The 22,228-nt window shown below is 34.9% G+C and overlaps 1 protein-coding gene across 1 annotated transcript; it reads right to left on the minus strand.

Moving 5' to 3' along the window:
* Window positions 1-1,595: 1,595 nt before the first annotated feature.
* Window positions 1,596-22,159, minus strand: LOC120354089 (importin-13-like). Its single transcript, XM_039440324.1, has 10 exons — window positions 21,975-22,159; window positions 20,251-20,497; window positions 17,361-17,542; window positions 15,142-15,303; window positions 13,629-13,874; window positions 11,139-11,311; window positions 9,412-9,473; window positions 5,846-6,001; window positions 2,428-2,602; window positions 1,596-1,763 (listed from the first exon to the last, which is right to left on the minus strand). Exons 1-10 carry the CDS (start codon window positions 22,131-22,133, stop codon window positions 1,655-1,657), a joined length of 1,671 nt encoding a protein of 556 aa, XP_039296258.1. The 5' UTR covers window positions 22,134-22,159; the 3' UTR covers window positions 1,596-1,654.
* Window positions 22,160-22,228: the final 69 nt, after the last annotated feature.

The raw sequence follows: 22,228 nt of genomic DNA on the forward strand, positions 1-22,228 counted from the left end.
CAGGATCCGGACTGTACACCCCAACTTGAATGAAGCCTGGAATAACGTTGCAGTAGATACACACCTTAAGGTTCCTTTACACTTATGTACTTAAGGACGTATTTTAGGTCAAGTAAGCGCACAGGAATGTCGCGTTTACACGATGCTAGTGGTAGTGGACGATCTAGTTGACTAGCATCAGCTACTGGCATCATGTAAACACTACTTAAGTGAGATTTACGAATTCAAGTCATCAATATTCGTTTGGTTTGCTATCCTTGTCTGCCATTAGACAAAGCCGATAGCTTTATCATTTTCTAACTCTGAGCCGTTACTAGAAATGTGTGTAGGTTATGTGGAAAAATTAAGTACCAGAATATTCAATCTGAACAGTTAATTTGTTTTATAAAATAATGAAAATATATACAGAGTGATTATAAAAGGACTTTACAACTTTGAAAGAACGAAAATATTTATTGAAATTACTTACAGAATTGAGAAAGGTGTAATTTTGTTACTTTACTTCAAAAGGTGTGGGTGTTATTTTGGTTCGATGTGACAGCCGTTGGTAATGCGACATACATCCCACCGATAATCGATTTCTTGCCACACATCTGCATATCAGGCGTAACTTTCTCAATTCTGTAAAATTCAATAAATATTTATGAGCTTTCAAAGTTGTAAAGTCCTTTTATAATCACTCTGTATTTTCTTTATGCATATAGTATATTTGAGATAAAAAATACCATTATAATCAACTATCATGAACAATTATTAATATTATATAAGGTATATCAGGATGACTTGTATCACAGCTACAGTATCTATATTGATTGAATAAAATTAAGAACGTGATACCATAGAGTATCACAATAACGTAAGTAGATATCCCATGGATAAAGCGTTTATGTCGCAACTTTTACTGTTATCTCAGGTCGATTTCTATCGATTATTGTAGATTTTTACTGTTCTGGCCGGGTGAGAGTGTATGAACGTCACACACCTTTTTGGGAAAGAAATACGTGGACTATCGGCTTGAGATAACAGTAAAAGTTTCGACATAAACGCCCTATACCATGGGATATCTACTTGAGCTATTGTTTCTCTATGGTGATAATATAGTATAACCAGTTGTAAAATACATAAATATGAATTATTTTACTATGGAACTATTTATTTAAATATTGTAAATGTTTTGGTTATACTGGTGTGAATATTAACCAAAAAATGCTACTACTACTGAAGATGATTCCTTATAGTGCAAACTTGAGTTTGGCTTAAATAAATTATGTGAAACTGACAATATCGTTTTCTATTTCATCGTAATATGAATTATTATTAAATATAATTTTGTGTTTTGATTTATTTTATGTATATTGTGTTGATTTGAATAAATTGATTGATTGATTGATAATAATTATGGAATAATCTTCTACTATAGAATGTGGTAAATATAGAAAAGTAACAAGTATGCACTCCTATAAAATCCACTGACTTGAAAACATGAATCTCACTTTAGACTCCCATAGTCTAACTCTGATCAAAATACGCCACTCATAATACGTGAGTGTAATAATAGACTTCTAGAAGATACAATGTTTGAAGAATAATACTGATTCACACGAAATAGAAATTGTCACAGCTTAGATTGTTGTTTGGCATGATGATTGATTGATTACTCGGTTGTTTCACTATGCGACGCCGCATATTCTGTGTTCACAAGTCCCCTACACACTAGCGAGAAGTCTCTGACGGTCTCCTGAAGTTTGTGACGGTTTTTATGTCTGTAACAAGTCAAAAAATTACAACATAAATTTTCCTCCTTGTACTTATTATTATTAATTCGAATAACGAATTTGAAACCTTGTATTTATTAATTCGAATAATCAATTTGAAACCTTGTATTTATTAATTCGAATAATGAATTTGAAACCTTGTATTTATTTTTTAAAATAATGAATTTAATCACTAGAATCACTTGACTTGACTTGACTTATACTCCATAACTGGAGTTTTCAAGACGTAACTTAATCTTTCAAAAAAAGTTAACGGCACACACTTTCTTATGCAGAATTATCCAATAAATCAAAACTTGACAATGAAGGAGTAAGCAAAATAATACATCATTGAAATTCATGAACACGTTAGCCATAGTTTAAAATCGTATGCCCAATATTCTTCTTATAATTTACCATGGTCCTCTCCCAATCATTTTAATGATTGTATATTATTACATCAATAAATTAATGATATGTAGCCTATATCTTCGTTCCTATTCACTTCTAATTTTTATAAGCAATAAATCCAGCATGCAACATTTGGGACTGTATCATATTCCCTAACTTCGGGAGCAAAATAGCACAAGGGTTGCCTTATTATTTCTCTTCAAATGTTATTTATATCTAGTTTCATTTGTACTAATAAATAAAGGAATCATTTCTAACTCACTTGACTACAGTTTTGGCGAAGTGAGCTTTGACCTGCAGCGAGGGTCGATGGGAGGGGAAATCTGCGCGAGAAAGGTGCGCAGTGAGCCATCTTGACATGTTGTCCGAGTGCTTTTTGTTCAGTTCCAAAAGAATGTCAGACAGTGGCTCGATGTTTACTCTAGATGCTGCACCGCCTGGAATAAAGTTACAAATTAATTTTGAGTTTTTGTTATTGCAAATTTTTTATTATGGTATTATATAATATTATCGTCTGATTAACAAAAATATATATTAATACATTTTGATGAATTGTGTTCAGTTGGATCAATAAATGAATATGAATCTTTTCATTTCAACTTCTAGATGATGCAGTTTGTTTTATCAGCAATAAACTCAAAGTTTACCTGTTTCTGAGGTAAGTTGATTGAATCGTGGACAAAATGAGAGCAGAGACACACGAGGCGTTTTTTGAGCCAAGTCGGCACTGCACGACAGAACAGGAAGCTCTCCGATCGGCTGATAGGGTTGGAGTATCGAGAATCAGCCTATCAAAGAGCTTCCTGTCATGTCGTGCCGTGCTGACTCGTCTCAAAAAAACGCCTAGTGTGTCTCTTCCCCAACACAAGGCACATTATTCTATTCCTCTACAACTGAACTAGACAAACTGCCAGATATTAATCAGTTCATATGTAAATGCATTCTACCGTCCTTTATGGGGAAAAATATTGTAAGCTAAGCCATAGAAAAAGATTAACCTGAACAAGTATGTTGGTTGAACATGGTGAATATTTCAAGCCTGAAGAAGATGGGTCGACAGTGGTCCATGTTCAATACGTACATACTCATGCTCTATTATTTTAGAGCAATCAGAGATCTTTGATATAAAGATCAAAACATAATGGAGTGGCCGAAGGTAGAATGTAACTTATCAGAAAATGTAGTTGAGAGTGTTTAAATAATGCATGTATCTAAATACCCAAGCTTCATTCTACCTTCTACCCTACCTTCGCCGCTCTACATTTGAAAATTATACATTATTTTCAACACTATAAACTTCTCTGCTACCTTCTATGATACACCCCCGCTCCAGTATTCTTGACCCCAAGAAATTTACTCAATAAGGCATTCGGGAATTTTCGCCGCTCCAAAACGTTCTGATATATTTAATACATGCATTATTTTCAACACTCTCAGCTACCTTCTATAGGTGCGTACAGATTTACGCGCCGCGAACATGAGCAACTCACTTTTAATCAGCTGATGCCAAGCTTTTTATATCTGTATCTTACCGTTTCTGTAAAAATACAGATATCTTCTCCTTCTTCTGGCTTTACAGCTCGATGTGAGCTTTAGCCTCTCGCACGAGAGCCCTCCACACATCACGGTCACATGCCTTTCGTCTCCATGCTCTTAAACCCATCTTTCGGAGATCATCCATCCTCCACTTCATCACTCCATCGGTTGCGTGGTCTCCCCTGTCGTCTTCTGCCTTCCATCCTGGCCTTATAAATTGCTCTTGGCATTCGATGTTCTGCCATTCTCTCAACATGACCAGCCCAGCGCAATCTTTGTGATTTAATGAAACGGACCACATCCTCACCCCCAAGAATTTCATTTATTTCATTGTTCGATCTTCTTCTCCACACTCCATTTTCGTTGACACCCCCATATATTCGCCTGATAATTTTTCTTTCAAATATTCTTAGTTTAGAGGCATCAACAGCGGTGACATTCCATGTCTCTGAGCCATAAGTGATTATTGGTCGGATCAGCGATTTGTAAATTTTCAGTTTGGTTGCCCTAGATAGAGACCGAGAGGTGATCAATTTAATATTGGCATAATAAAAAAAATACAGATATAGTCAGCTGATTAAAAGTGAATTGCTCATGTTCGCGGCGAGTAAATCTGTACGCACCTTAAGATACACTCTACCTTCTTCGCTCCACTATGTTTCGACCCTAATTGATATACTCAATACAGCCATAGAGAAAAGATAGCAGAACAAGATATACCATGGTATGAGTAGTTTATGTCCTAAAATCCAAGCCCATTTTCAGTTATCTCAAGCAGATTGCTTGGATGAGAGTAAGAACGGCACATTATGAGAGACTAGAAGCGTCACATAGCTTCACAAAAAATAATTAATTCGACTTAGCTTGTGTTAATAGTGAAATTTGGAATATAAACGTCCTATACAATGAGATATCTTCTAATGCTATATTTTCTCTATTAAAAACACTTATTTTGTAAAACTTTAATTTCTTATAAGACTTTGTCTTATTTATTTATCTATCACAATGTGTACAAATACTTGACATGAGGAAAGGCACAACAGGCTCATGCCCAAAACTGTCCCTTTTCCAATTTATACTATACTGTCCAAATAAAAACGTTGGTTATGTCACTTTCACTTTTCAAAATACAATTTACACTCTTCAATACTCAGATAAACGAGCAAATTTTGAATCAAAAAGATAATATTAGAGTCTAGAATCAAAAAATCTAGAACAGTAACTTAATAAAATTACCGTATTCAAAATGTCTAAATTTTGAATTAAACTGGAAATTTTCGAGCTAATAACTTAAAGATATCGTTTGTAAAGATTGAGATGTGACCTAGTTTCCGTAATTTTATTCATCTTAGTGGTTTGAATAAACTCTAATTTTCTTTTCTATTGACATGTTTGCTGTACCTAGTTGTTCGAACTCACAGCCGGCGCACAAGTGAGTTCAATAACATCTTTGCCGGATGTGCCATTTTGTAAGTTAGAATATTTATTTTATCAATCTGTATTATTTTATGGCAAAATAAATATAACATTTATTACCAGCGTCCCAAAGCTTCACTAAAAATAACTTCTTAGACTATCAGCTTGAGTTGATAGTGAATTTGGAACATAAACTTCTTATAACATGAGATATCTTCTAATGCTATCTCTACGAAAAACACTTGTTTGTAAGACTTTAATTTCTGATATTAAACTCTCATATTTATTGCATTTTATTGTGATATTTTGTTTCGATTTCTTTATTATCTCTGTATATTTTTTACTGTATTTGTTTCAAAACCAAACATAGAAGAAATATTTTACATTATTTTGACTAAAGTGGTAAATTAACTCTACAATAGTTGAATTCGTTTGAACAGCACCATTCGCTGCACAAATCAACTGAGCAAATTTTAATTACATCTTTATTCATTCAAGTACCTTATATTATATTCAACAAGAAAAATCTTTTCTTGATCTCATATTTATTGGATTTTATTGTAATTTTTTGTTTCGATTTCTTTATTATCTCTGGATATTTTTTATTGTATTTGTATTTCATGCTAACGTCGTGGTAACTACCCCACGTCAACAAGTGAAAAAGTCATTCTATTCTATGCAGCATTATGTGTGTTTAAAATAATATAGTGTAGAGTGATTATACGGACCTATACAAGCGAGAAGAGTTTCCACTAGTTTTTCGCCATACTGTTGCACACATGCCAATAGCAGGTTATGGTCGCGACTATGAGATATCACAGCTGTGAAGAAGAAGACGGCTGCTTTCACCGTTATCAGTTCTGGCAGCAGAAGGATCTTCATGGCTGCAAACAAATAGAATCAGTCAGTTCGGAGCATATTTCAAGTGGAAAACATAATTTTTAAATGCAGGGATATTTTTCAATTCCATTTTTCATCCCACTAACCACCTATGAAAAGGGTATACGGATTCGTTAATTACATTCCAAGTCGTCAATCTTTGCATTTCATAATGCAAAAAGAATTCCTTACCGAAATAAGGACAAACCTGCAGCAACTCCTCCCTCACCTTAATTCTAAACTTCTCACCTGTGAGGGCCTTAACGCGTGTTAGCAATGAATTATAAAGCCGAATTCCTGCACTCTACCCCCTCTCATACATATTAGTTCGATGAATGTTGTCTCTGAGGTTTTGTCTATATCTGGTATTGTATGAGTGGAACAACTCTCCTGTATTGAACCTATCTTTATTCTTATCAATAAAATAAAGAGCCTTCAAAATATACACATCTGGTAATGGAAGAATCTTCAAATCTTTGAAATCTCTACAACTTACTTTGATAGATTCACCCACCATCACTCTAACTGCCCACTTTTGAATCCTAAATATATGTATTGCATGAGTTGAATTGCTCCAAAATACAACATCGTATGAAAGAGGAGAATGGCACACAGCAAAATAAACACTTATAAGCGTTCCTGTATCTAGCAATTTCTTCACGGTTCTAAGAACAAATACTGCCAAGTTGAGTTAGCTATTGAATCATCAATGAATACAAGGGTGTGATCACATTGAATTGATGTGCAAGTGCAAGCTTGGTACATGACCAAGCGTGCAGATGAGAAACAAAATGTGAAACGAGCAATAGGAACACTCACAATCAACACTTGCACTTTCTGGTTTCAGTGTGAGCAGCTACATGAAAGTCACAACGTGTTTCAATGACACTTTCCAAATTTTATTTTTCGGCTCATGCATGATTCGACGTGCACTTGCACATATACGCATTCAATGCAATCACAGCATAAGGGCGGCATCAGACATGCATATTTTTCAGTGAGGTTTTACATAATGTGTCACATATCTGTGGCTAAATTTTCAATCAAATATGTGTCTATATGGTGAAAATTAAAAGATTTTAGGTTATGCTTATCATAATTTAAAATAGTGTATCTATTTTCTTTGGAAAGAGCACAAATAATATGACATTTATTATTTAACCATTGAAAATATATTTTTCCTACAGTTACGTTGAAAAGTGGCCATTGCTGCACTGATTACAGAACGCAAAGAATCACTTTTCCGCTCTAGTGCGGGAAAAATTTGTCTGCACTCCAGATTTGCAACATGGCAACGCAAAATACTTAGTAGGTTATATGGAGCAACAGTGCAGCAAAATCAAAATGAGTTGGTAACAGTGACTGCTGTGGCTGCTATAGTGAGCAGAGGTGCAACCAAGCACAACGCGCTAATTATTACATTATATATTATAACCAAGGACAACGAGGACTTTAGGATTTTAGGATTAAGGTTTTTATCAATAATAAAATTACACAGAAAAACATGATGGATTTCAGGCAATTTTACCCATAATTACCCACTTTTCATATTCAATGGTAACTGTAGGAAAAACTTAATGTGAAATACGTGCGCAAAGTTCCTCTGCTGCACTCAAGAAACCAAAGTAAACGTTTCTTTCGGTGTAGCAAACTGACACTTTGCGCACTAGTTGCACAAATAATGAATCAAGATAAAAATCGCTTCATGCAAAAAGGGCTTCAGTCAAGTGATCATGGTTTTGAGAAAAACAAGAAAAACTGTCTCACTCAAAAACACAGAGAAATTGAAAACACATATTTATTTTATTTGAAGGGAGATATTTTCAATATTGAATTTTTGGATCGATTCCTTCTACTGTAGGCCAGTCCATGATGCTTTTGTAGAACTCAAGATGTTCTTGGGGAATATATGGTAGGAGATGCCTGACGTCGTTCAGCTTTGCTGTTTTGATTGGAATATTACTTTGATAAGCTGCAGCTGGTGGCAAAGTTGGCTTCGCATTCGCATCCTTACACATCTTAAACGAGTGACTCACAATACTATCAATCATTTTCGAGGCATATATTATACCTTGCTTATTTTTGTTGAAAGTCATTTGTCTGTAGCTGCTTATCTCAAAATGAATTTTATTTGCTTTTGGAACGCTTTTTTTGTTTGTTTCTTGTGAGATGCAACTTTTTTTATAATAGGTAGGCCACAAGGCTTTGAAGTTCAGAATATCACTACTTTCAACTTCCTTTACTACAAATTTTGGATTGTTACCAAGCTTAGTGCTGCTACTTTCAATAAGATTTCGAATTTCACCAACAGTGTAAATTCTGTCATACTTTTTAACATGCCGTTTAATTGTGGCAAAATCCCTATCACAGGGCAAAAACGAGTGGCCCCTTACTGGAAAGAACATGGTGACTTTTTCAAAACGACCTGTATCTGTGAGCATCAACAAAAATCTGGTCAATGTGTGATTTTTATTTTGACCCCCACAGTTGTCTGCAAAAAGTCTTAACTCTGTTACTTCTGATGGTACCTCTTTCAGATATTCATAGAGAAACGAGCAAACCTCATTAGGGGTCTTATTGGCCTCACCCTCATGATAAACATAAACTTTTGCTGTCCTTTGTTTTATGTTGTGGATTGAAAAAACATTTACTGTAATCTGTCGCAGGTAAAAAGTTTGCTGGACAGGAATTTGAGGAATGCTGAGATTTTGCATGAAATCCATGCATATGGAAAGTACATGTGATTCATTTTTAGGGTTCATGGCTTCTTCTTGGATTTTGTTGTAAAACTTCTTTGCTCGTCTTTTATGTACCATTAATTCTGCAGTTGCAACTCTCTTAGCTGCATCATTCAAGTGTGGGTTCTTAAGCTTAATGCTAAGCTCTTCACATGTGGAACAGGTGTCAATCTGGGGTCTTCCAAACCTAAGGTTAAAGTTTTCGTGAAAAAACTCATAAAAATATGCTGGACTACAAATTCCTGGGTGTTTGGCAACCAATAGATCGTACATAGTTTTAATACTGAGTCTTGCATCCAAATACTCTGTGGCCCTACCAGCATAATGACTAAGCTTAGTTGGAAAACTCTGAATATGGCTTCTAATTTTTTCTTGGTTTTCAATACTCATTCTGTTAACACTAGGTGCCTTTCCCCTTTTGTCTAATGGATTTTTTCCTTCTTTGGCCAGTGATCTCAGTCTTTTCACTCGCTTATCACTAATTGATAGTAATGATAAAAAAGCTTTGTAACATACCGGAGTCCTTTGGTTACCAACCATAACAAAGTAGGTATACATCTTATCAACAGTACGTGCACTATCATCCTTCCGTGGACGTCGTTGCTTCACATCATGAATTTCAATCAAGCTTTGAATGAATAAATCTTGCTCATTTTTAGAAGGTAGGTTCAAAATACGTTGTAGTATGTCGATTCTGTCCAACTCCTGTATTCCATCAAAGCACTTGTGTCTCTTGCAACTGAAACAAAAATAAAATGTTTCAAATTAGATAAGGTAGGTAGGCTAGGTAGGTAAAGCTGGATTTATACAATACTAAAATTTAGTAAATTTTAAATACTGATAATCATGTACATTAGGCTAGAAAGAATAGTAATGGTAGAGTACCAGTAAGTACAAGGTATGGGTAGACCAGGTAGAATGGTGATATTAAGCTCAGGAACAAGTTTAACAAAGGATGTACCTTTTAATAATAAATTATTTAACAAAGCAGAAATTCACTACCGGTAAGATAAACTTCTATTGAACACACCATTGAATGAGAAAATTATTATTCAATGTCTGCATGACATATTTCATCACAGACAGTTTATTGTGTTAATATGAGTGTGAAAAGTTTTTGTTGACATTGGAGTCTTTGATGGATCAAGAAATCCAAGATTGTAAAAATGACTATATCTTATTCAATTAAGTTAATTTTAATTTTTCTTACTTGCATGGAGGTCCTGATTGTTTTGCATGTACAGTTTTTCCTTTGTAGTTCTTATACTCAGCACCGCTGTTCCTAGCCAGTTTGTTCACGTTTCTTCTATACGTTTCTTCGTGCCTTTTCCTCTTTCCAAAAACAATGTTGGATTCATTGTCATTGTCTTCGTCGCTACTACTAACCATAATGAATTAAAAATAATTTCTTCATAGACGTTATATAGAAAAGTTTATTAAAACGGGTACTATGGGATCATTTTCCCAATCTCCCATCTCCCAATCAAATTTCTTTATTACCTCAGAAAATAATACAAAATCAATACATATTATAAGATTCACTTAAATATTATGAAGTACAAAAAATAAAATGGTGAATTTCTTTCGGAAATTGATTGGTGTTACCTCAAAACCTTATTGGTTTGTGTGCTGGCGACAAGTAGTATAACAGTTCGAGAATTAGAATCGTATACCGTACGATCCTTAGCTCCTTACTATCTAGATTTAACGCTTTAGTTTGGTATTCATATCGAGGAGTAAGAGATAATATATCTATGCGTAGGATGCCAATAAAAATAAAAACACATGAGATACATTATTGATTTGATACACTGAATTATTCTTATAAAGATGTTTAGAATTTTAACATGAGTATAATTTGTGGATTTAAGTGAAATTTTTAATATTTCTTGTGATTGTGAAGGAAGATTTTTGTTTGGATTTGTATTTTGAAATTAATTAATCTGATAAATTCAAAATTATTGTAGTAAATACATTTCTTTGACTCAAATTAAGTTATCATTTACATAACCTCTGTGTATTCCAAATTAAGGTTTAAAGCAGTTTTGAGCGAATGCCTGTTGTTTTTACCTGCATTGTATATCTATTGTCTATGAATAAATGAAATTAAATAACGCTTGATTCTGTGATGATGCAAGGGATAAAATTTTCAGATAATAGGTTTATGAGTTTACTTCTTTTATGACAACTATCTACGGCATACTAGAAGATCTGTTCTGGGAACAATGTAATTTGAAGGTAATCGGAAATTTTATGTTGCAATATATGGAGTGAAAGAATTTTTGAATTTATTCATGTACAGAATTAGATTGTTTTACTGTTAGGACTGGGGAATTTACATGTCAGTGAAGCAATGACAGTTGAATCATAGTCTGAAGACAGTGTGATTACAACATTTTACTACGGTTGAATGACCAGCAAGCAGGCGTTTATACTGACCGGTTTGGCGAACTCGAGTGCGGCAGTGGTGGGAACTTTTTTGTAGCTGCTTAGAATAATGTCAACCATGGCCGGAACAAAAGGCATGCAGTCTTGTAATAGGGTGATCAGTCCATTCTTCAGTAAAGTGAACACGGCCTACGACAGAAACAATACAATAAAATAGATTAGAATGTAATAGAAAAAAATACAATATACTAGGATATAAAAGACTAGTTTTATTGATCAGAAAATTTAAAATATACATGGATCTTGTCAATGAGGTAAGGTACATGTAGTTACAGTAGAATTGAAGATCATTGAATCATAGATATGAGAAACTAGTCCGATAAATAAATTAATAGAAACACTCACAACATTATAAATTTACTGACACATTATTTTCACTCTTTTACTCGGTTGAGGTATTCCTCTAAGGTGGAGAATAAGAATGTAACACTTCGATAAATGATGCAATTACAATGGCAGTTATAGATAATTGTTTCAAGTGTTTGGTGAGAAAATTAGACAAATTTTTATGAAGTGAAGAAAACATATTAACCTATTTTCTGGACTATTTTAATGAATCAAAATTCAGGGGAGGAACAGTTTTGGGCTGTGCCATAGCCTACTATAGATAGATCTAAAGTAAGCCATGGCTTTGTCTGTTTATCCTCCCTAAATTATTTTACATTATAATTTTGTATCGTTGAATCAATCAATAAACTAGTAGTTCTGTGAACAGTAGACCTCACGCAGTATTCTCATCCACAAGTACCTGATGTCACTTGTTTTAAATGTTAACAAACTCAGTTCACGTTTGAATTTGTATTCCATATGACGATATAATTCATCCAGTTCCGTGATAATCTTTCTATCTGATGAAAATTAATTTTTTACAATCAAAAATATTATAATTTCTCCAGCATTATTTAGTTCATCTGTTTATTTTCAATCACCTATTGAATTAGTTTTTTCGAATGTGAGAATATTGATACTAATGGGCACGCATTAATAATACCATGACCGCAAAACAAAATATTGAAACCAAAGACCTTAAGCTGCGATTAGACCAAAGTTATTAACAAAATGTTAATAACTCAATTCTTATAGATTCTATTAGATTGAACATAACTTATCATACACATGATGAAGATGTGTGTTTGTCAACTTCCGTTCAATCTAATAGAATCTAGGTATAAGGATTACGTTATTAACATTTTGTTAATAACTTTGGTGTAAACCCAGCTTAAAGATGCATACCTCTTTAAATTGATACCTTACAGGTATGAATAAATGAAAGTTCATTTAACCAATTAGAAATTAATAAACATTAATTCAAAAACATTTATTCAAAATGGGTTATTTTCCCATGTTATGTTCTTTTGTTCTTACAAATACAGTAATAGACTGGCTTCTCCACACATCTGTGTAATCACTTGTCAGCTGATTTATGATGAATAATATTTTAGTCTGATTTTTACTCTAGCATTGGCGTATGAAGGAGGCTCCTTTTTCCTTTTATATTATTCTTGAGATGCAAAATTTCCAATAACCTTGTATATACGTCGACGCGCAATTTAAAAAGGAACATACCTGTCAAATTTCATGAAAATCTATTACCGCGGTTCGCCATAAATGCGCAACATATAAACATTTAAACATTAAAAGAAATGCTAAACCGTCGACTTGAACTTAGACCTCATTTCGCTCAGTCAATAAACCTGATTAAAATACTGCAGACTATGAGTAAATTGAACTTCACTGAGTGGTTACGTAAAGCCATAGTGAAAAGATACCATATCAAAAGATATCTCATGAGATAGTTTGTTCATGTTCCAAATTTAAAGACGGTTCAAGTTAACTCAAGCTTATTACTGTCAACTACAGTCTACTATTACTGTTTTGTTGAGATGGGAGTGTAAGAACGACACAGTATGAGAGACTACGAGCGTCATACTCATACAGCTTCAAGGAAATGAGCTACTGGGACTATCGGCTTGATGTATCCATCCGGAACGCAAAATAATAACCATAGAAAAAAGATTCCACAAGAAGATATTCCATGGTGTAGGGCGTTTATGTTCCAATTTTCACTGTTAACTCAATCTGATAGTTGTTCTTCGTGAAGCTATGTGACGCTGGTAGTCTCTCATACTGTGCCGTTCTTACACTCCCAACAACATACTAATAATATACAGTAGTCGACAGTAATCGGCTTGGGTAAACAAAAATCGGCTTGAAATTTGGAACTTAAACTATACAATGGGATATCTTCTAATGCTATCTTCTCTCTATGATATCACCACGAAATGATACTGTATCACCACATATGATACAGTATCAACACAATACGATACTGTATCATATCAACTTGATACACAACACCATAATTTGATACAAAACTTTGAATGAATTCTAGAAACCATGGGTATCTCCTTATGCTATATTTTCTCTATGGTAGTTGAGTACTGACCGGAACAATGTCGAGGTCATTGGCCCACTTGTCGACGACAACAGAGAGGGGGCCGATGACATGCTCCATGACAAGGAAGACAGGCTGCAGCGGCGACTCAACGTCTCCGGTCTTCTCTCCTGTCTCTGTCTCCTGCCTGCCTCCCTCTTCGTTGTGCAGCTTGCACGCTTGCACGTCCAGCGAACTGAACAGCATGCCGATCATGCGAAGTCGCAGCAGTAGGTCCGAGCGCACCGCCACCGTCGGCTAAAACAACACAAACAAATCAATCAATCAAAAACTTTATTCAAATCAACATAAAAGAGATCAAAATACAAAAAATCACAATCAAAAATAAATTTCTAATAAAATACAAAAACAGGCTTCATGGTGGGGTGTGCTGAAAAAAAAGTAAGGAGGAAAAATACCTAGCCAACTATGGTTTCCCATGTAATAGGAAGGTAGAGGGTATAAAAGCTCAAAGCGAATGATCAGCTATCAACTTACCGTACTTCATTTTTTTGAATTGTTATTGTAAAGTATTTGATTGACGATGCTTATTGCTTTTTGTAAAGTTTTTGAAGCAAATAAAATTCTTGAGATAATAAAAAAGTACAAAAATTGTTTGCTTGATACCAGTAGCATCTTTTAGCTTGGGGGTTCAACCTCATGATCTATTGGGGAGAAAAGTCAAGAGGATAAAGAGTATTGAGCATAATCAAGTGTAAAGGTAATCAATAATAATTTTAAGATTAAGCATATTTTCTACAAATATAGATTTTTTGTCCTGTTTATATTTTTCTTGTTTGATTTTTAGGGAGTTGGTCTACCATCATGTTTTATTTTACACCTATCCTCAATATTAATAATGGATGTCTTATAAATACTGAACCTTATTCATATTTCTTCATCAAAATGCTGTTACGGTAACACAATAAATTATATTCACACTCTCACTAAAAGAAAATGGACATACTAGAAATACTCACGAATACACGAAACACACTAGAAATTACTATATTCTTCAACACGCAAAACAAATTTATATAACGAATAATGCAGTGACATCTATCTCAACTGTATACAGTGTATACCCGAAACCGTACCGTATAACCTCAAAACTGTCACGCTTAGGCTACTTCTTGTTTACCGCTTTTTTACTGTTTACTGCCACCAAATTCAAATTTATTGGTTATGAGCAAGCTCAAGATGACACTGAATCCGTATCACGAATACTCACGATTCATTCCGAGGTTTGCCGAAAGCTTCACTTGCCTCGGCTAGGTTCGGCTACTCTCGGATGAACTCGTGCATCGTGCAAACTTGGTTCAGGCAGGATTGTGAACCAAATTCATGCTACAGAACCGATTCCCCTCCTTTGAACACATAGGACGAGCCGCCACTGCTTGATACAACAGAATCGTTGAAGTCGTTTTGAAGATTACGAAACAAACTTGATGAAATAAATTGCTCGTTTCATCTAATAAGCTAACAAATTATAAACATTTCTAATAGAATCTAATGGATTACATACATCTTGTTCGAGTAAAGTTTTGATCTGATTGATGATGGGTAGTATGAGAGTATCCAGGTGATGGAGAATTGTTTCCAGAGGCAACACTGACAGAACATTGCCAATCGAGTACATCAGTCTTATGCATTCTGCCTGCTTTATTTTGCCCTCATTCAGCACCGTCTGAAAACAAACAAGCATGTACGAGGGTCATTCAATAAGTAGCTAGACAACTAATGTTACCTAAATTTGGGAGAGAAATAGTACAACGTATTCTTAGTTTTTCTCTCCCGATCTATGCTTCATTTTAAAAAAGAATAAATTCTATTAAATCCTATTATAACTTCTCAAGAACGGGCGAATTGATACAAATGATACTTTCAGGACAGCTAGTTGACAGGACAGCTAATATATTATAGTCGAATATTTGTATGCCTATAGTATTATTTATTCTTTAATTATTCATACAATAACTACATCATCAATTTAGTGTTGTAGAAGAATAGAGCTATCTGCTTTGTCCAATGACAGACTTGCTTGGCAATGACATATTGATTGATTCATACAATAAGTTACATCATAAAAATGATAGGGAGAGAAAAATACGGTAACTTTGTGCTATTCCTCTCCCAAATTTAGATAAGGTTACACATAGTCAGAAATAGGTTAAATTTTGTAGTTGTTCACTTCACAAAATGTTCAGTTCTTAATCATTTTCACAAAGTAGATTTTTAAATGTAGATGCTTCAAAACCAAACACGATGCTTCTTTAGTCCGAGGGATATTACTTTAAACACGGTTCTTTCTCGAAGAGAGAGAGAGAGGCCCGATGATCTTTCCTTCACTAATCACTGCCACTACCTAACAGCATTCTCCCTATGTTTGTGTCAGCATCCAATTGTGCGCCACATGCTTACTCCTCTCCACTACTCTGTCCACGCTAAAAACTGTGCAAGGAGAAATCGGTTCCCCTCTTCATGTTAAAAATATTATCTCTGGACTTTAGTTGAATATTAGTCTGCCTAATCAAAGTTGGTTCAGCCTTCTATATTAAAAATGTATGAATACAATTTTACAGAGATATGCAATATCTCAGTAATTTCCATCTGTAGACTGGCTGGCCGCTATTGCTTCGTATAAAATGAGCGCTGCTAGCCAGAGATTGTCAGTTTGGTGTAAGGGAAGCATTCCTGACTGGCAATTAGGAGGTACCGCGTTCGATCCCCGGGCTGACAAATAATTTTTGAATAGTAGCTCTCATCGAATTTCCATCTAGCTGTTTACCCTGTTGTCAATATTTGCAGTAGCAGAAATCTTCGGGGTGACTTGGAGCATTTAATTTGGATTTTCGTTTAGTAATGATTATGAATACAATTTTATTGTCATTAAGCAACATTTATATTAGACAAAGTCAGACCTAATACTGTAAACTGTTTCTTGAAAATAATAAAATTTAATTTGATAATACAAGATTTACATTAAGATACAAAAGCGTGCTATCCGAATTATAGAAGGCCTTCCAGTATATCATACATGTAGAGGGACTTTTAGCAGACTTGGCATTATGAAATTTTATGGTCTTCTCGTTTATCGGTCTGTTATATATATAAGAAGGAATGGTGATCGTTTTAAAACTGTAGGAGCTAGCCACAATTATTCTACAAGACATGGTACCAATTTGCTACTTGTACCCCAACATCGTCTTGCCTTGTCTGAAGGGGATATGAATGTCACTGGTATTAAAATTTATAATAAATTACCAGATAGCTTGAAGTCGATTAATAATGATGCTTTGTTCAAATAAAAACCTTAAAAAGCTTGTTGTAGAAGGAGAGTTTTACTCGTTGAATGAGTTTTTGTCTGGCTGACTTTTTCTGACCTTTTATTATGTTAACTAAATACAAAAAACATGTTACCTATGTGTATAAATTTGTACTTATGACGACTGCGATATACAGACATTTCTTGTTATTGTATTTATGCAGAAAATAAAGAATTTGAATTTGGATTACAAGTTAATATGATATGCTTATTGTGTAGGACTAAAAGGTTATTTTCCACATATTCTCCTGATAAAAGGATACTCTGCTTAACAAGAAAAGATGAAATAAATGAGACTTACCCAGCAAGTCAAGATGATATGCTTATTGGTTAATGACTAAATAAAAGGTTATTTTCCACACGTTATCATGGTAAAATGATACTCAGCTTAACAAGCAAAGATGAAATAAATGACTTACCCGGCTAGTATGCAGTATGAGATCAGAGTACGGCTTCAATTTGAGCTGGCATTCTTTGGATATGTCCTTGAGTGAGAGAGTGGCGCTGGGTGCTGTTTCACTGTTGTTAAGGCCCATTAACAGCAGCGGTATCACATGAGTTAGCAACTCCGGGTGGTAGTTCAACCAGTTCGAATACGAACCTGACAAAATTCACACAATCAAATTCAAATCAATTCATCAAAAAATGAATGTTCAATAAACGAAAGCTAGCTTGATAGCAGTGCATCATCAAACTGTGTAACTTTTATGGAATAAAAGCCACAATTTGTTGTACTTACTATTGGTAATGTTTTCTAATTTTTACAAAATCCAGGGTATCGATGCTTGAAGAATATCTACATTTGAAGGTTGAGCTTAAACATTTCCAGTAGGAAAGACAACGTATTGTTTTTTTATATCAACATGGAGAAATTCTACAACATCTCTAGACAATATAGTGTTTTTATTTCACCATGGAGAAGTTCTACAGCCTCTCTGAGTACATTCAATATGTGTTATTTGTTGTTGAATGGACGAAAATTATGAAGTTATGAACTTGCGATGTAGCCTACTTGGTGAAAGTGATTTTTTTTTCAATATTTATCAAATTTCCTCTGGGAAAGAAAATGCAGGAGACAAGGATGAGGTGGTTTGGCATGTGCAGCGACGGGAGGAGGATTATGTTGGACGAAGAGTGCAAGATTTGGTTTTAGATGAGGACGAGGTAGACCTAAGATGAGGTGGGGAGATAGAGTAGCGGCTGACTTGCGGGAGAGTGGTTGGAGGAGAGAGGAAGCATTGGATAGGGCTTTGTGGAGAGGCAGACTAACAGAAAGGAATGCCGACCCCATTTAAATGGGATAAGGCACAGCCAAAGAAGAATATGAAGAAGATAAAGTATCAAATTTCACATATTATTCTACTGTAAAAATTACGTAGAAGATTATTTTCAATGTGAAAATCAAGACATGGAAAGCAAAAACAGCCATAGTCCTTAACATCTCTATTTCTTTCTCCCCAGTGTTCGGCTCACAATCGTGCACTCTGCGAATTTAAGACAGAATTCCAACGAATTCTCTATGAACTTTCAAAGGAAAGAACATTGAAACACACTTGGTTTCAGCAATTAACAGCCACAGCACAACACAAAGCTCAATGAATTTCTAACAAAATTTTATCCCTCAAGGAAGATCTCACAAGCTCGGCACGCTCACTTCTCCAAATTATAAAACTAGCTGGCCCGCCAAATACAGTAGTTAATGCATCACATGACAAACTTTAGCTGGATGCACACCTTAGGAGGCGCGATGCGGCATGTGGCATCCAGGTGCTTCTTGCTTACTGTATATTGGTTTGAATGGAAGAACTCACACACACTGAATCGGACTTGGCGTGGAACGGTGTGATAAGGCCATCTCCATAAGATCAACACTTTGTATCACCAAGCCGCGCCTCCTCAGGTGTGCTTAGTCTTAGCTTAATCTGATGCACTATATTTCTATGAAAATTATCCAACAATTAGTATTTTATATCTCAATATGGACTTCCTATGTGCTTAGTTAGTTGTACAGCAGTTTTTATTTTTAGATATAGTTGAATGTAGCTTGCTGGGAAATTGAATGGCATATCTCCTTGCTGCTGATTTTCCCGTGCATATTCTAAATTTACAGCATTTCGAGTTCTACGACCCAAGTTTGGACGTCGTTTGCACCGCGGCATTATTATTAGAATAAAAATTTTGTGAATAAGTAGAAAGAAAAATATAGAAAAATAGATCTAACGACGGCTGTTGGATGACGCAATGATTATAACAGCTGATTTTTATTTCTGTGTGTGACCAGCTTACAGATCTTCTTCCATAAGGATTACATGTAAACTTTGAAGGACCGTAGGAAAGAGTCCCGAAGTCTGATCATAAATTTGATAGGCCATAAACCTGCTCCTGAACATAACAAACACAACTAAACAAAAATCATCAAATTCGGTGCACACATAAAAAAGTTATTGAATGTCAAAATTTGAGGCTCCATTTTTATTTATATAGATGTTAAATTTGAGTACAAAATTTAATATTTTCTGTAACCGATCTACTTAATCATGCAATGGCCGTCTTCACACATTCCGATTCCCGGAAGAAACAGCACGACACGACACTGCAGGAAGCTCTCCGATATTCTAAAATATTGAGCCAAATATTAGGATAATATTTGTATAATATTAGTAGTTCTGTGAACAGTAGACCTCACGCAGTATTCTCATCCACAAGTACCTGACTGAAACTACAGACCTTATGAAAATACAGCAATAGACTGGCTTCTCCACAAATCTTTGTAATCACTTGTCAGCTGATTTATGATGATAATTCTATAGTCTGATTTTTACTCTTATATTGGCGTATGAAGGAGGCTCCTTTTTCCTTCCTTGAAATGCAAAATTTCAAAAAACCTTGTACAGTATATACGTCGATGCGCAATTAAAAAAGGAACATACCTGTCAAATTTCATGAAAATCTATTACCGCGTTTCGCCGTAAATGCGCAACATATAAACATTTAAACATTAAGAGAAATGCAAAACCGTCGACTTGAATCTTAGACCTCACTTCGCTCGGTCAATTAGGATATTATATAAAGTATAAGTCCTTTTATTTTATTGACCTTTCAAAAAGTAAGTTAGAGCCAGACCATATTAAGCGTTTTCACAAGAGTTTTCAAACGGCGTCTTTAGAGTAGACAGAACAGGAAGCTCTCTGATTTCCTAATTAGGTTGGCGCCTGAAAAACCGACTTGAAAAACGCTTTATGTGGTCAGCCCCTCACTCTGACTCTTTATGTAGTTGAATGAATGAAACAAGTGGCAACTTGATCTCACCGACTAGCTCCATAGCAGTGCAGGCAACATAGAGGTGCAGCGAGTCGAAGGGCAGAGTTGGCAGCACAGCGAAGAATGGCGGCAAATACTGCGACTCGTTTTCGTCTGTGTTCTCAGCAATGGCGGCGAATGCAAACAGACACGACTCCAGCGGCTGCCACGCGTTCTCTGGTGACGTCATCGCTAGCTGTAGCTGACTCAGCAGTATTTCCAGCACTGTGTCGTGCAGAACGTTACAGCAGTATACCTACAAGAAACCATTCACTTTATCAACATTTCAGTTGATCAAGAACCAGTCCAATATAGGCAACATCAGTATGTCGATTCTTCTAATGGAGATACAATAATAACACAGAGTTTGTATGCGTATAAAAGTGATGACTCAATCCATTGTAGTTTGTTGAATTTGTAAATTCCAGTTCACAACGCATTCATAGAAACTGAGTCACGTAATTATACTATTTATAATGTAATACATTTTTCTGGAATATTTTCATTTTGTATTTTGCTGCTTTCCAATGTAGCCTATAATTATTTGATGTGTACCGATGTGAACAATAAAACTTGATTTGATTTGATTTATTGTCAAGTTCCTGTCGCTTTCAGAAAGTCTAGTGGATACAGTACCATAATCCAAATCTAAAATTGTCAAATAATTCTGAATAACACCAACAAATCGCAATTTTAAGCAAAACCTAACCCCTAACCTTCACCCTTCAACTAACTTTACCCTAATCTCTAATACTAGTCTGCAACGGTGTAGCTGACTGTGTATTAGCATAGAGAAACAATAGCATAAGTAAGATATCCCATGGTATAGGGCGTTCATGTCGCAACTTTTACTGTTATCCCAAGCCTGTACTCCACGTAGTTCTTTCCCGTGAAGCTTTATGACGCTGGTAGTCTCTCATATTGTGCCGTTCATACATTCTTACCCGGTCAAAACAGTAAAAATCGACAGTAATCGGCTAATGTAATAACATTGGTGGATAAAATAATAAGATAGCTATTATTATTAAACGAAAATCCAAATTAAATGCTGTGATTCACCCCGAAGACTTCTGCTACTGCAAATATTGACAACAGGGTAAACAGCCCGGGCTGACAAATAATTTTTGAATAGTAGCACTCATCGAATTTCCATGTAGCTGTTTACCCTGTTGTCAATATTTGCAGTAGCTGAAGTCTTCGGGGTTAATTACTACAGCATTTAATTTGGATTTTCATTTAATAATAATAATAATTAATTCATTAGCATTTGAATCGTTGCAATATCTCGGTAATTTCCATCTGTAATGCCCTTGTGCTATTTTTCTTCCAAATTTATAGGTGACAAAGTCACCTATAAGATAAATATTTTCAATTAAATATTTCTTTATCTCTTTTCTGTACAGGGCTACTTGTAATGAAAATAGAAAGAAAAATAAAAATCTCAGTACCCTTTTAGAATTATTTAATCACAACATGTTTCGGACATTGATGCCATGAAAATGAAAATGGCATCAATGTCCGAAACATGTTGTGATTAAATAAATCTAAAAGGTACTGAGATTTTTATTTTTCTTGCTATTTTTAAATATTTCTTCATTCAACATTGCACAGTACAACAATACTATACGGGGATAGAAGAATTATCAGATAGCTTACATGACGAGTAAACTGTAATTATCTGTGTAAATTTCAACCAAAAATCACATTCACTACCTAGAGCATATATAACTCACCAGAGTATCGGCAATATCGGTTCGGTACCACCGGAAAGTCTCCTTATCTTCGGCACAAAGCTCCATATCACGTGGATATTCGCATTTTCTCAGCAAAATCAGAACTAAATCTTTGAAAATCGGTATCACATACGGCAACAGTACTGAACGATCGTTCATTCTCAACAGTTCATCCTGAAATATAAAGAACTAGTTCTTTAACCAACATTTCGAAACAGATTTCACGCCAATATTAATATTCTACCCATAAACTA

The sequence above is a fragment of the Nilaparvata lugens genome, chromosome 13 (assembly GCF_014356525.2).
Source record: "Nilaparvata lugens isolate BPH chromosome 13, ASM1435652v1, whole genome shotgun sequence".
Classification (NCBI taxonomy): Eukaryota; Metazoa; Arthropoda; class Insecta; order Hemiptera; family Delphacidae; genus Nilaparvata; species Nilaparvata lugens.

What these genes read in the sequence shown, in the direction of transcription:
- LOC120354089 (XM_039440324.1), bottom strand. Translation starts at nt 22,133, where the DNA reads ATGAACGATCGTTCAGTACTGTTGCCGTATGTGATACCGATTTTCAAA. An exon ending in AAACTTTACTCGAACAAGAT is followed by an intron (nt 13,875 to 15,141) that starts GTATGTAATCCA and finishes GTGTTGTTTTAG; the next exon opens with CCGACGGTGGCGGTGCGCTC. An exon ending in AACTCTTCTCGCTTGTATAG is followed by an intron (nt 2,603 to 5,845) that starts GTCCGTATAATC and finishes ACTTTATTCCAG; the next exon opens with GCGGTGCAGCATCTAGAGTA.